General features: G+C 36.3%; 1 protein-coding gene across 1 annotated transcript; it reads left to right on the top strand.

Moving 5' to 3' along the window:
* The first annotated feature begins 1,441 nt into the window (after window positions 1–1,441).
* KIAA1715 (KIAA1715 ortholog) lies at window positions 1,442–15,495 on the top strand. Its single transcript, XM_010139795.1, has 5 exons — window positions 1,442–1,676; window positions 6,716–6,821; window positions 7,517–7,587; window positions 8,861–9,031; window positions 15,305–15,495. The coding sequence occupies exons 1-5, from the start codon at window positions 1,442–1,444 to the stop codon at window positions 15,493–15,495; spliced, it is 774 nt and encodes a 257-aa protein (XP_010138097.1).
* The last annotated feature ends 948 nt before the right edge of the window (window positions 15,496–16,443 follow it).

Genomic DNA, 16,443 nt, shown 5'->3' with positions numbered 1-16,443 from the left:
GAAAGCTAGTAATCCTGCTCTGTAGGAGACTAAACTGGATGAATTTTTAGTAAGACTTTGTGCAGTTGTAGTCTTCTAACTGATGATACTAAAGAGACTTTTATTCTTCTGATATATATTAATCCTATATACATACAGCTCTTTCTTACCTAGTGTAAACTGATGTAGCACACTCCCTGCCTCCTTTAGCCCATACAGAAGCTTAGCGTGGTAGTATTATACTTTCTGGGACACGGATCATTCGTTCAGACTTCAGGAAGTCCATCTCCCCATGGTCTGTTGGCAGTGGACTTGTAAACTGCCCGCTAAACTTTTAAACTCTTCCACCGTGACACAGTGTCAGCAGATAAAATCTCTCTAATCTTAAAGCTTGGGGAGATGAATTGAAAGTCCAATTCTAATGTTATATTCCATTTATTATTAAGGAAGACAAATAAGCTTGTTCAAACTAGTGTGGGTGCTAGACACTAATTCTGTAGGGTACTACAGCCTTAGGTGTAGGTGTTCTTGGGATGTGCCTTTTAGAGACTAAGCTGTCACTTGTTGACTGTAATGTCTGCTACCCTAAAGTAAGGCTTACATTTCAATTGGATTTGTTGCAATAGTGTATTTTGAAGGCTCTCCTCGATGTGATTAGGTATAGGTGGGATGAGGAATACTTGATAGTGACTGCTGCTCTTGAGCATTGTTCCTGGCTTGTTTTGGGGAACAAACTCATATATAAATATAATGGAACTTCAGGTTTGCATGAGTAATATAATATTCAGATGTTAATATATTTACTTGGATGATATTCCCATTAGTGTTAATGAGAACTCTGACTTCAGGTAAAAACAACTGAGGAAACCTATTAAGTTTTTCATAATAGTGATTTAATAGTAACTCTGATGGTGGAGGAGAGGTAAAAGGATGTGTTCCAACAGAGCTAGTTCTTGTGGCTTGTTGGTAGGGTTGCTGAGAAAAGTGAATGAAACTATATGATTTGAATGAAGCATTATGGTTTCTTCTGGCTTTAGAACTGTTTCATTTATCCAGTCTAAATAATTAATTTTTAACTCTGGGCACTTAGCTTGGATATTTTAGACATTGAATATTTTTTTGGTTCCATGGCAAGCTAAATACTTTGAAGCACGTTTAAACCGTGGTTAGTTCTGTCCGTACATTGTAGTTTGAATCTAGCTGTTCATATCCCCAATGCCCCGAAGAACAGAATTGTAAGGTAGGTATCTGCTAATTTTCTTCCTGAAGAATTTTGCCCTAAGTATTTAACAGTTAATGATTATTGCTATTAAAATAGAGTATTCTGCTCTGCTGGGCAGCTGGTGATCTTTATTTACAGACCTTTCTGGTTTTGTTTGACTCTGTAATTTGCTGATTGGAATAACAATATTAAGGTACTTTTACTAATCTCTTGCCTGTAATGCTAGATTTTAAGTTTAGTATGCACATGTTCTTGTCAGAAATTCGTCAGAGGACCACAGCTCAAAGAAGTGCTTCTACGCCCCTGACTGCAACTCCTAAACAAGGCTCTCCAAAATCACTTCCAGCATCTCCTAATCTGCAAAGAGACACATCAGCTCTGAGTGGAACCCCAGAAAGAACTGCTACGCCATCCTTGCAGTCAAATATTTTACCAAGGCGCCCTGGATCTCCTGCTACTTCAGTGCCTGGAATGGGTAAACAGAGCACTTAATGTTGTTTACAGTTTATATTGTTTTCTCTGGTTACCAATAAAATAGGCCATTTTCAGACAGTATGGAAATGGCATTTCATTTGGAAATTGCAGAGCAGTTATCTGATTAAGCAGGAGTTCCATATTCAATTAGCCATAACTCTTTACGGCTGGCACCTTTTGATGCTGAAACCTATTGCCTGATCTCATTTAACTGTTATGGCTTCTTTGTTTAAACGGCAATAAACTTTGCAGTATTCTGTAGTCAACAATATAGCATACCTTTTTATGTTCTTAGTTTAGAAGAGCTCTACGCTTATATAAATCAGGCACAGAGGAGAACACTTTCAGAATACATTCATGTTTCTGACTAAACCCTGCACATATTTTTTAACATGCATCTTGACATTTAAATTTTTAGTCTAGGAGGTGTAGTCATTCAATCTATACTCATAGATTAAAGTGTTAAAATTAGTGTAAAATGCCAAATACACCAGAAAAGTTGTCTTCTAAAATTGCATTATTATTTTGGTATAAGGGTTAAAAGTTTAGCAAAAGGTTGAAATCTGGTAGAAATAAGTACTCCTTAAAATTTGGTTTCATACCTTGAAAGTGCTTTTCCCTTAATTTCTGACTTGGTATTCAGATGGAATGGACTTTATTAAACAGAAGACGAACTAAATTCCGTAGGAGAGATGGCAAAATTTGAGAGCTTTGGCAGGGAGGTGGTGTTCTCATTCCTCTCATGGGTAGTAAAACTGAGTATGGTTTAGTGTCAGGCCTTTCATTTGCAGGATGTCTGACAAGTTGGATCATAAGGCAAGAAAGGAGATGAAATACTGTCTTGAATATTCTGAGCACCACTGTAATGTGGAGAGCAGTTCTTTGCTCTTTATATGGTGAACAATAATATTTTTCTCTGCCTTGTGTTCCTGATTTTTAAGTTACTTTTTACAAACTGTATGTCCTTGCTTACTAATGTCTATGGTACAGTCTGAAAGTAGGACTATACAAAATATATCAACACCTGATCTCTTAATGGAAGATCTTGGGCGGCTGAATGTTAAAATGCCTGTTTTTATTGTTTAGCATAGTGGAACAGGCTTGTCATGAAAAGCTGTGATCTCCCGCTTCTCTGCAATCCATTAAGTGTTATTTTTTTATTAGTAATTGTTTACCTGTATTAACTGCTAAGTTTGATTTTTATCCCTGAAGTGAACTGTACAGGAAAGTTATTAGTAAGCCTTGATTATCTTGAAGTACCAGAAAACAGCTCCTTGCACCATGTAATTGGTCATTTGATTACAAACCATGTTTACTGAAACCTGCTTTAAAATCGCATGCTCCCTTGTTTAAGAAGCTGGCTAGATAGTAAAATAATGTCAGCTGTATAATAGTTTTATTCTTAGGGGCACAATGAATAAGCTGGATGAAAATCAGCCTTTACTGAAGAAATGGTTTAGAAGAAGGAAGAAAAAAATTAATGGACTTGTTTGAAAGGACAGTTGCCAAGCCTCTTAATTAAAATATTTAATGTTTTCCTGATAATAGGCACAATTTTTATTCCACTAAGAACCTGTATTTTGACCAAATGTGTTATTTTGTTGTGCATAGTGCTGGAAGTCATTGCAGTTGTCTGTTAATGTTAAACAGGAAGCCCTCTTTTGTCTTCAATTTTCCCAAACCTTCCAGGCTTATAAAATCTCAGTCATGTAGCTGTGGTGAAAAGTATGTAAGTTCAGTATCTGTAAGAGTAATTGCAGCTAAGTTTATGCATGGCTTGCAACAAATATGAATAGCCTTAATTATCTGTACTTTAGAGAAGATTAATAATTCATTTTCATTATACTGTATTTTGTAGAGGAGAATCAATTTAACGTGTATTACCACAGAGCTCCCATATGTTTGAAAATTAATAACCAGCAGGTAGTTGAGAGTTTGCCAAGCTTTGCAGAAATGACCAGTCTTTCTACAATGATTGCTTTTGATGTTTATATTAATTACTGGTGTCCATAACAGCATGAGAACTAAGATGGTTGGTTTGAGTCATTAGTAAGTAATTGAAGCTGTTCTTGGAGTGTGTTGTGATGTTTCATTCTAGGCAACTTTATTTAATTTTCTCCTTTTTTATTAACTTCTAGAAACTTTTAATATATTGGTGATTGTGAAAATTTGGGCTTCTGAATATACAGCTAAATACATTTGAGTATTAGTCAGGTATTCTCAAAATTATTATAAAGTTTTAATTTTATTGCAGATTGTATCAGTTTTCCAGATCTTTGCTTCACACCTATGTCACGTGATGTCCATTCACTTTTTTGCAGTGCAAGTTTTTGGGTCTTTCAGGTTTTTGTGAGCAGTAGGAAATGCATTTTGCCTGAACTCTTCCCTGGACAGCTTTTTCAGAATCTATAAAGTGAAGCATTAGGTCCAGTTTATATTGCATTGAATTTTCTCTGCCTTGATTCTGTGAGGGTTTTCTGTCTGGGTTTGTGCTTTTTGACAGAATACGGGAGTGACTTGGGAATGTGATTTTTAATTGATACCTTCTGAATTCAGTTCTCTTGTGAAAATGAGGGTTATTTTAAAAACTTTTCTGTGCTTATTGAAGAGTTATAAAGGTCAGTATTTTCTGATAAATTTTATTGTGCTTGTAAAGATTTAGGACAATCCATTTAGGTCAATTATCCAGTATTGATGAGGAGTGTTTTGAAAGGCTGTGCTGTTAGAAATAGAGCAGTCTTAATGGCAAGATTAGTCTCATTCTATGTGCAGCACCTTGAGAGAGCACTGTTGAAAATGATTGATTCCTGCAATGTTTCTGACATTCGCTGTAGAGGATGGAGGTAGCACATTCTGCCATGTTTTACTCTTTCCTTTGTTGCTCTGGTCAGTGAAGGTTAAAATGTAGAAGGTTTCAGATGGTAATTCTGGCAGTTAGGTTTCATGCCCTATTTAAACTTAAAGCTCATCTTGGACTGGCTTATGAAATAGTAAGACTTGCTGTATTTATTGTCTTTGCCTGTGTATACTCTTCTGAAGAGTATACACACTTCTGTGTGTATGCCTAGGAAAAAGGTATCAGTTGTGTTGGAAGCTATGACTGCGTGCCCTGGTGTTGTGCCCTGGTGTTGTGCCCTGGTGTTGTGCCCTGGTGTTGTGCCCTGGTGTTGTGCAAGAAAGCCAAATTTGTCTTGAAGCTTGAATTCCACTGCTTTTTCCATAGTATCTTTCAATTAAATGTCCTTCTGAATTAGTTCAACTTGCTAACAAACTCTGCTCTCTTAGTAGTCCTTTATTTGTATTTTTTTAAAAAACCCTTTCTGGGTCCTCAGGCAGTGGGTTTAGCTTGTTTTGCCCTTTATCTGCTTCTTTGTTTATTGGGCATTATGGTGGATTTTGTGAAACATCTTCCCAAGAAAAATAACTGGAAGCGTAGCAAATTGAGAGGAGAATTAGAGGCTGAATCTCTGGTCACCAAAGCCTTTCTTTTAAGCTATGCGTTTCATATATCTGCTTTTACTGGGTATATTGAGAATAACTACAAGCTAGAACTCTTCCCAGAGAAAACACTGGTCACTTTTTGTGCCTTGAGGGTTTTACTTCTACAAATAAAATATACTTAATTCTTTCAGGGCTTCAGATTACCATATACTCATCTCAGTACAAACCTGCTAATATTAGTTGAATTTTTTGTCTAACCTTCTTAACTATCTTGAGCTTGAATAAGACTTTTGTATTGTTACAAGTAATTTTGTCATTGGGTTAAACCAAATCTTATCTGTCAGGTTTCATAATTTTGTCTTCATCTGTCTTGAAGCTGACCATTTTGTCCCAGTTTTAGAGTTCTGAAAGGACTGCCTTGTTCTACTCAAACGTTGATTTTTGTGGCCTTTGAATGTAATTCATAAAGGTTTTAAGGAAATATGTTTTAAGTCATTCCCCCTACCCCCCAAGTGCTCACTTAATTATCTCGCTTTCAAGACTGTATGTCTGGTATCTGTTGAAAGTACTGTAACTTAATACCTCCTGTGCTTGTGTAAAATGTCTCTTAGCCAGGAGCGTGGACATGGGAAGAAGTTCCAGATACTTAGTTATTTGGATGGTCAGATCTGCATGATTTAGACTTAGTTTCTTAACCGAATTGTATTTTGCTTGTTATGCCTAGTGTCTTCTGTTTTAAGACTTGAAAGGAAGGTAGACATAACTCAAAGCTGCATGTATGGAAATTGGCAGCTTGCAGTGGTCTCGTACAATAGAATATGTGTTTTAAAACTGTGGAAAGACAGGTATGTGCCACTGGTCTACTTTAACTGCCATATGTAAACAAATGTGAAAAAGGCAGTAAGAACTGTTGTTGTTACCTGTTCTTAGTGAAGTTTTATTTTCATGGTAGTTTATTAAACACATGGGGTATGAAAAATGATACCTTACTAGTGGCCTTCTGGCTTCTTTGACTAAGCATAAATCTGCAAGTACCCAACTTTCCGTTAAATATGGGTTTACCAAAATGCTGAGTAGCTAAACAGGTTTAATATGTAGACTAAATGCACATTGAGGGTGTACTTATGTGGTATAGTAATTACACAGAAATCAGTGGATGCTTCTTTGGTAACATCTTTAGTTCTTCTGCTGTTGTAATTGATTTTACTAGATTTATTGCTATAAACTTGAAGCATTGAATATGCATAGTTAAGAGCATATAAAAAAAAGTCAAATAAGGAGTTTTTCTTTACTTGCAAATGGAGGCTTTTTAAGCAATCATTAAATACTATTGATGCCCTAAGTTCTTTAGAAATTGTACATTTAATTACATACACAAGATGTAAAAGTGGAGTGGTTTAATAAGATTGTAAACTAAAGGAGCAAAAGAGAAACTTTCATCTATTGTGGGCTTAATCTTACACCTTTCCTAGTGAACTAAAAAATATGGCCGTGTATATTAAGTAGGTGTAATTATTTTATTACATTAGCATGCATAGTGACATATTATATGTAATAATGTAGTTGAAAATGATTTTGACATAGTTCATGTCTTTCTAGGTCTTCATCCTCCAGGCCCTCCTTTAGCAAGGCCTATTCTTCCTCGAGAAAGAGGGGTTGTGGATAGAGTTATTGAATATTTGGTTGGTGATGGTCCTCAGAACAGGTAAAATGTTGCTGAAGGAAATGCCTAAACACTTAAAGAGATAGGAATTTTCTTAACCTTTTTTATTTAAGCCAGACATGTCAAGATTAAAAGAATTCCAAATTAATTTGTCCGAAATTTTGGTAATGAAGAGGACTTTTCTCAGTGCTTCATCTGGAATCTCTGTATAGAAAAAAATGGTAGGATTTTGACAAAATTAACCTCTGCTTTGGGAGGTGTTAGCCATGTGATATGAAGATCTATCTGCCTGCTCAAGCAGGTGAATGAATTATGTTTTGAACTAAAAAAAGGTAAATTTGATTATCTTAGCACCTCAGCTTTATTACCTTGCCTTCAGAACTGTCCAAACATATCAGGACTTACATGTTAACCATGGTCACTTTTCATATTGACTGTATTCTAATGAAATATAAATTAATTTGGATGTTATTCTGACGATGATATTAATATATTGAACCATGAAGTTTAAATTGTAGAATAATTGTAGAATAGCTAAGAATATGTCACTGTTTTTAAAATAACACTATAAACTGTTATTTAATGTATAGATTTAGTTCATTTTAAAGGATAATTTCACTGTGGAAATCGTAAGAGTAAATATTTAAGCTATTAGTCAATATCTAAGGTAAAAGGCATCTCACTTCAGTGTGTTATTACTTAAAGGTATGTAATTATATATTATTCATGATTTCTAGGTACGCCCTTATATGTCAGCAATGTTTTTCTCACAATGGTATGGCTCTGAAGGAGGAGTTTGAATACGTAGGTAAGAGCTAATCTGTGGCAGATTCTGAGTTCGCTTATGTTTCATAACTAATATGCATCATACTTAATTTTGGTTGCAGTTAAGTACTTAGCTGACACTATGAAATGCCACTTCGTACAGGAACAGTTTTATAGTAACTTATTATTTTGTATCTTAAGATTCACTTCAAGACTTAGAAGTACTTTATTGCAACCTTCAGGCCAAGAATTTTATGCATAGGAAACTATTCAGTAGAAATAAGGCTCTTCCAATACATCCCTGAGAATTGCTCCTGGGTATGAATTATTCTCAGAAGGGTTTTATGTTGAGAAACTATCTGACACTAAAGTGTGCCTCTTTTACCAGAACTTAAACAAAATTTTGCTTTGGCAAGAAGATCTTGGGGAGGTATCAGAAAAGGAGTGGGAACAAGCCCTAGGGGGCTATATGTGAATTTATGGCTGACAATAACTGAAGACAGACACAGCTGTTTATTGAACACAGATGTTTTATTTTCTTCCTTTCTACCACAAGTGTAAGCCTGATGCTTAAGAAATGAGAGAATCCTAGATAAATCTTCTATTTCATTTTGTTTCACTTAATTTTATGAGTAAATATACAGCACTGTAAAGAATAAGCTGAACATTTCCTACAGAACCAAAGAAATATAGTCTATATGTCATCTTAGCTCAAGTGAGTTCACAAGTCAAATGTGCAAGAAATTGTTACTTCCCCCCTTGTCTTGTGGAGGGAGGAATATACATGTAACTATTAAGTGGTATCCAGTACTTCTACTGAACAGAATTGCCTTTTCTTAAGCACCACTGGAGCAGAATGCTCCTCAAAAAGTAGAGGGAGGCACACCTTGCAGAATCTGTAGTATTTTCTTACTGAAAGAGTGAGGAGAGTGCCATCTTAAGGAAAGAAAAAAAAAATCTGCCCACTTAATTATTTTGTAGGAAAGAATAGAGGAATACCATGTGTGAACATCTGGTGGTACTGAATTGCATTAATTTGTTCATTGTGGTTAAATCTTTCACAGCGGTGGACAGTACTCAAAAGTACAGGAAAGCTGAAAGTAAACAGGTTTTTAAGATGCAAATGTATGCTGAAATTAAAAATAGAGCTATATAGAACAGGTTGTGTAAATTTGATGGAGGTACTCTCAGATGCTGATAGTCACTTAGGTAATTCTCTGGGTTTAGTATTTTGGACAGTTAAAATTGAGTGTAGGAATTAAGGTGAAATGTGAAATTGATTAGTGAGGCTACTTATTTGATGTGCTTTTGTGTAGCATTTAGGTGTGCCTACTGCTTTTTCCTGAATCCTGCAAGAAAAACTAGACCTCAGGCTCCACGACTTCCAGACTTCAGTTTTGAAAAAAAAAAATCTACAGAGTTGAAATGTGAAACTGAGCCTCCAGAACCTAGAGAGAGGGAACCCCAGGAGCCTCATCAGACAGAAGGTATGGGCTAATCTCATGAAATCTGCTTTTTTTTAATGTTTGAAATCCCCCTGTCATCTAGCAATCTGAGATGAGGGATTTTTTTTAAGAATAAGAACTGAAGAACTCGTCCACTGGAACAAGCTTCCTAGTGAGGTGGTCAAAGCTTGTCAGTGTTTAAGAGGCATTTGGACAATGCCCCTAATAACAGGCTTTAACTTTTGGTCCAGCAGTTGGACTAGATGATTATTGTTGTTCCCTTCCAACTGAAATAGTCTGTTCTATTTATTCTGACTTGATAGTGGGTGCAGTTTATGTATTTTTTTTCAATTCTTATTATCTCAGCTTCTAGCTTAGCTTATTGATACCATCATCTTCTCTCCTATACCCTGTCTTCATATGTGGCAATATGTCTCATGCAAATGATGGCAAAACAAAATTTTTCACTCTAATGTTTCTGGTAAACAAATAGAAAACAGTGCTGTAAGTTACGGAAATAGTTAAGAAGGGAATATATCCCAAAGTGATTAACTTTCACTATGTTAGCAGGTCATTTGATTGAGGTGTGTTGGAATTTCTGCCTTTGTTCCTTTTGCTCTTTTCCTCAGGGCAGGAAAATCTAGTAAAACTGCCTTGTTTAATTTCAGGGAGTTCAAAGACAAATTGTCAATTTTAATTTAGCATAGTTCCTTTTGAGACCTTTTATAGTCTGCAGATACAGTAGGCATCTGGTGTACAGCCAACAGGAAGATGCAGTGTTTTAAAAGACTTCACAAATTATAATTTCAGACCAGAGAATCTCCAGTTAGATGTGCTGTTGAGTACTTGATGGGATTTTACATTAGTTTAAACAGGCATCATGGGGACAAGCTATTGAATAGTGTACAGCCCTGAGATTCAGGCTAGAAACACACAAACTGTGGGAAACTGTCAGAGGATAACAGCAAGAATGTGTCAGCTTGGTTATCTATACAGGGAGTACGAAGTGGCATTGGCCTTTCCTTTCTATCACGACAAGTCTGTGTGAGACCAGTAGGGAAGTTGTATCGAACCGTAGCCATTTCTGGGTATGGTCTGAGGCGGATGCAAGGGAAAACTTGGTTGGTTTCTTTTCTTGTGCTATAGTGTGCTCTTACTTCATTAAAAGTACTATTACTAGCATGAAAGTGGGACTGAAATCAGATACATGAAGCTAAGATGATGCAAATGGCATCTTTTTCCTCAAATGATTTAATCATCTCTTCTGTGAGTGGAGGGTAGGTTAGTAGCTTCTTGGAGACTTTTAAAGTTAGATGATTCTTACAGAAAAGACTTAATTTGTTACTGAGGTCTTCAAAATTCTCTGTGAATCAAATGGAGAAGCCCTTAAAGACAGATATTCGGCTCTTGGAGGTGTGTGCCTTGAGGGCTTCTGAGTATTATCCATAACTGCAGGTTCCTAGAGGTTTTGGGAGAGAGGGGCACTAATTAGGCTAGTATTATCATTGAAGGAAATGTGTATCAAGCTATGACTTTAATGGGTCTGAGCTGCTGAATCAGTTTATAGATGTTGTAAAAAAAAAAAAGTAAAACCTTAGGAATTACTATGAAATTTTCATTAGGAACTTGAGATGCAGGAATGAAAATTCTGTAAAACAACTTTTTTGGAAGCAGGATTTTGTCAAGTATTTCAGGAAAAATATAGGATAAAGGAAGCTGCTGTGGGGTTCGTTCTCCAGTTCTCTTTTCCTGCTAGGAGGTGTATGGTGAAATTTTTCAGAAGAGACATAAGAAATAGGTAACTGGTATACTGACTTTTGGTTTTATCTAGCTTTTACATATCTGATCTTTTATGAATATTTCATCTCCAAGATGATGTAAACCATTCTGTTTTGATAATTAGTAAGCAGTCAGAAATAGAATATATGTTAATATTTTACCAATATTAGAGAAATATCTTTTTGGTGTAGAAGAGGCCAGTGCTACCCCATCAATTTGTCACTGTGCATTCATTGCCTATGACTTGCTGCAAAGTAATCTCTTACGAATGAGAAAATAGAATTTTTAGTAAATCACTTTTTCCATCAGAACCGTGGTTTGAAACATAACTGCTTACAAGCAGTTGGGCTTTATTAATAAATGCACATATTCGTTGATGTTAAGTTTAAGATATGAAGCTACCATTGATGTATAGCTCTGGGAAAGACCTTTGTTCACTACAGTAATAAAGCTGCTGCCATAGCAAAAAGAGAATGTCTTCACTTGGAGATGTAAGCAAACATTAACATCAGGAAGCCAACTTCACCAGAGCGCTGACAGCAGGGAAGGTCCAACTCTTGTCTGTAACTCGTTTAAACCATAGCTGTATAGCTTGAAGAAGCTACAAGCTAATGTGATGCATAAGAGCTATCAATCTTTTTTACCAATCAGCTGCTTTACTAAGGAGTAGAGCATGCAGCTCAATCTCTTCTGTTGTGTGCTCGTTCAGTGACAAGCATGTTACGTGCAACTCCTGTGGATAAGAAATCTGAAGAGTGGTTATGGGGAGTGCTGTTGGCACTGAACCTTGGATTTTTTAAATCCTCTGGAAATACGGAGTCATCAGCTGTCAATCTGGTGCAGGTTACTGGCACAAACATTATGCTTCTCTGTTCAGCGGAATAATGGGAAATTTTAGTACCAGAATGAAGCAATATACATCTTACGTTTGTCTTAAATGGCTCAGTCTTGAATTCTTTTAATCACAGGCTAGGCTGTTCTCCTATGTACTTCTCTTAGAAGTATTAATGTTTGGATCATATTGAAAAAGCCAACAGGAACCACTTTTATCCTTTTCATTAATTTTTCCTTGACTATATTTGGTACTGTTACACTGTATTCTTGATTCAGGTTTAGCATTTACCTGATATTCAGAAGTCTTCATTAGATGCCTTTGAACTTCAGGTTTCACCACAGTGGTCGACATGTTATGGAGGCAGCCTTCTGTCTTGTCTCCAGATTTTTATGGAATTCCTTGACCATCTTGACAAAATATTTTCTGATTATTTAATGTTATGTCACTTTTAAGGATTCTTGGAATACAGCAACTGCTAGTGTGTTTGAAAGAACTTTAATTTAAAAGGCAGGTGCAAAAACTTGGTTTGTTCAACAGAAGGGTTCTCAGTAATGCTGTCCTCCAGAAATAGCGTTTCTTCAAGTGCACACTTATTTACAAGTTCTACCAAAAGCAGAGCTTGGCTTTGGGCAAGCATTGTAGATTGAGCAGAAACTTTAGGATTAAAACTCATTGAGGACAAAGGATTAAGAAGTAAGATTGAGTATTTGTTCTGGTCAGAACGGTCTGAGTTTTGTGTGTGTTGGTGGGTTGTTGTTGTTTGGGTTTTTTTTTGTGTTTTTGTTTAAAAAAAAACAAACAAAAAACCCCAAACCCGAAACTGGACTTGGAGGCATTTTCTGTTCCAGAGGTTTGGTGGATTTGGCTTGCCTTTTTACCAAACATTTTCTGCTTTCATAGAACAGCATGAGCTGTTTTTTGTAAGCCGTTGTTTCTTTTCAGATGTGAATTTCTTTCTGCTGTGTTCTTTCCTTAGTTCAGCTAATATGGCTAGAATTCAGTGGTTTCTCAAGCAGATATGGAGCAGCTCACCTTAACGACTTTTAAATAAGTTCTTTTGGTTTAAAAATGTATTATGCTTCCAGTTTACCACAGTTCGATTTTGCTGAATAGCATAGCTTGCCTTTTTGGTAGGATGTAAATGGTACAGAGAATCAAATGTTGTACCGTTACAGGGCTTCTTTTTCAAAGGGTTCAAAATAGCTTTCTGTTATATCAAAACCGTGAACACAAACGACTGTGAAGCACATGCTTCTGAAAGATACTGGACACTGTGTGACAGTCTGTCCTAATGGAGAGCTGTGGTAATGAAGAAAACTTGTCCCAAAGGTCTTGAAAATGGTGTCAAGTCTAATGTCCTTCAGATATTCTTGGTGCTAAGGTTGTCGGTTTTTTCTACACGAAGTACAAGTAAAGTAGCTGTATTTTAGTGTAATTATTCTATATGATTTTTTCTGTGAATTCCTGTATAACAGATATAATCTAGTTCATTTAGTGGTGATGCAGTATTGTGATTTCTTTGGATATGCAGTGAAATATTCTCTGCAACAAGAAGAGGGGTAGCTGACTATTTACAACATGAAGTACATACACTTTCAAAGTACTGAGCATTTTGCAGGAGTGTTGGGGCAGGGCAGAAACTGCTATAGCCGGGAGCAGGTTTTTTGAAGTTGCATTGATACAGCCCTTAAATTTGCCTCAGGCCAGCGCAGGGCTGTTTGCTGTTGAGAGAGTGTCTGTGTAACTATATTCTTCAGTTAAATCATGGATTAAGTATTAATCATCAAGGGCACTAATTTTCTTTTGCTGTCTTTAAGTTTACCATTGGAGTTTTTTCTTTGTAGCTACTGCTCTTACAATAACTTAAATCATGAATACTGAGATCAAATCGACCTTAAGCAAGCTTTCCATCAATTGGTGTATTTAAGATGGAATCACTGTATACACATTTAATAAAGGTTAGTCATGTTTCTAGTTAGTTAGTAGCACCCCTTACTATGAGTGCCCTGACTTCTAATTTAAATGACCTGCTCTTTAGTTATAACTCTTTCAGACTTAATTATTAGACCAAAATTTTCCTTGTAATTGGGTTTATTTTAACTGTATATTCTGGAGTGTTTAAAGAGTTTAACTAAGTTTAATCACAAAGTGAAGGGAAAAGTCATATCTGACAGTTTTCTTTCAGAAGTAGTGTCTCTATATTTTTAATAGAATATATAAATGAAAGCAGCATCCTTCTCCTGCTCCTTTGAATATAGATAGTTAGAACATGCACTTGGTCAGGTTTTTCTCCTTTTCGTTAGAAGCTTGTGCTTGCTTCTACTAGTGGCGGGCTGTCCCTGGGGCTGATGAGACTGCATCAACAGACTTTTTACCTCAGTTGGACTAAGAATGTGTCACTTTTGCAGAGTACTAAACATCATTCAGTTGAGGACTGCAGGACTGAAACTTTGTAAACAAGTGACTGTTGGGCTATGCTACACATGAGTTGAGAGGGTGTGGAGTTCTTTTCCTCACATCCTATACTTTGGCTTGAGCCTGAACAGCAGCAATAAAGGAGGAAGGAAACTCAAGTGTGGAGCGGTTGTAGCAGGAAAAGGCACAAACTTATTCATAGAATTTGAGACTGAAGAAAAAATGCAGAGATGAGACAGAAAACTGTCAGCAGGGAGTTAAAGATTGAGCACAGGCTGGGGTGGGATCAAGATGGAAATTGAAGAGCAGGAAGGGGGAGTGGGATAGTCTGGAAAGGAACTAGAACATTAATTTGTTTGGGCAGAAATATGAGGATTGACCATCTGACAGATGGCTCCAGAGAAATTTTGGAACAAGAAGCCAGGGCAGGTGTTGAGCAGCCTGTAATGAAGAAAGCGGGGAAGGAAGCTGAATCAGATGGTAAGCTGGCTGTAGACTTAAGATGGAAGATCAAGTCAGAGGAAGAAATGGAGAAGCTGGGCTGCACTGAGCAGTCTAAAATTGAGTCTGGAACTATCTAGATGAGGAGAAATGTATTGAGTCTTGAGCTCTTGGTGACAGAGAGCAGTTCTAACAGTTTTATTGGACCAGCAGTTGCAGGGTGTGCAGCAGTTGCTTTTGTCAGTTGACACGAGGAGCCAGAGCAATGGTGCTAAAAGTTTCAGCCCTGCTTGAATTTTGTGAATATCAATCTGAAGCATTTTGATTTACTTTGACACCCAACAGGTTTTGATAAATACGAAATTACAAACGTATGATAAGGTTAACATTTTTGAGCTGTACCTTTGCAACACTGTTGTAAACTGTTTGTCTTCACAAAGACACTACTTGTGTAGTATTGACTAATGCTAGTCAATAAATAAACTATCAATGGTATCATTCTATAGTACCTTTGTGTTATTTAGTGCAACAGTTAGAGTTCAGTTTCTCAGTGCTTATGCTTAGTGATTACAAATAATACATAATATTTTCATAGTGGAGATCTGAACTCTTTCCTATAGTGTTTTCTTTTTTCTTAAATTTTGCAGGTTTTGCTTGTGATCCTCTTCTTAAAAAAATGAAATAGTTTTTAGCAGTTGAGAACTTAATGGAGTGACTAACCAGAACCTGTGTGAGATTGCAAAATGTTGTTCTGTTGTTTTGTTTGCTTTTTAAGAATATTAGCTACCTCTTCATTTCTGGAAATGATTATTTCATCTTTTTTTTTTTTTCCTTCTTCTTCACAGTATCTGAAGACGTGGCCCAGATCACAGAGACAAGTGAGATGGGTGATAAAGCACCAGGTCCTGAGCAGCTAGATGATAAGCTAGTGGAAGAAGTCGAAAAAGAAGCAGAAAACATTTCAACAACTGAAGATTCTATTTCGGAGTCTATTTCAGCTGAACAAAGTGAAGAATCTTTAATGCAAGCAGAATAAAGTACTTCAAGTGCCTTCTGTAGCTAGTTTTTAGCTTTGTTCATGCCTGTTGTTACTCTTCAGGTGAGCTTTTTCTAATGGTACAACTTAAAAATCTTGCTTGAGCTTCAACTGCCTCAACTGCCACAGTATGTCAAAGCTATGTGTAAAAGTGGGTATTGTAAGTTAAGCATGTGTCATCATTCAGTTTGCATATTTAAAAACTTAAAAGTATAAGCTTTGCTAAGGATGACCTATAATTTGACATCTCTTTAGCTGCCACACATAGAGAGCAACTACTGGCAGCAGCTGACCTGAAAAGTTCGGATTAGTGAACTTAATGCTTCCCTGTTAAAGTGAGTTGAGTATGTTTTAAATACACATGTTTACAAGCTAAAGTGTCATCCGACATTTGACTTAAGCATATGGAAGTGTCATTACAGTAGTGTTAATGTTATTCCTTGATTAACTTCTTGACAGAATTCAGTTAAATGGCACTCAGACAAATGGCATCTCCTTTGGTATTTGCATTGCAGATGAACCAAAGGCATGTACATACAAAATTGTTTTGTGTTTACATGAAATATAGAAAGTCTCTGCACTTGATTGTACTTGAATACAAAGCACTATTTATACCTGTACAATAATGACAAGATAAGTGAATTTTGTGCCTTTGTGTATTTTGTTAAAGAAAAATAAAGACACGTAGCGGCAATACTTGCTTTGTGATTCCTAAAACTGAAGAGGAGTTCTGTTCTGTATGCAGCTATTCTGCAGTTGTTTTGTGGAAATTCAGAAAAGGAGTATGACACCTTAAAAGAAGCATGTTTGTGTAGCTAAGGTGGCTTTGATAGAATAGAAATAGATCCCTGATTAACAGGGGAAGCACACATGCATTTGCCAGAAGATATTCACTACTGTGCCTAAAGTCTCTTGATAGTACTTATTGTTAAAATTACAATGCATATT

This window comes from Buceros rhinoceros, unplaced genomic scaffold (assembly GCF_000710305.1).
Source record: "Buceros rhinoceros silvestris isolate BGI_N320 unplaced genomic scaffold, ASM71030v1 scaffold14797, whole genome shotgun sequence".
Taxonomy (NCBI): Eukaryota; Metazoa; Chordata; class Aves; order Bucerotiformes; family Bucerotidae; genus Buceros; species Buceros rhinoceros.
The sequence above is the reverse complement of the archived record's forward strand: the minus strand, read 5'-3'. Positions and strand labels throughout refer to the sequence as shown.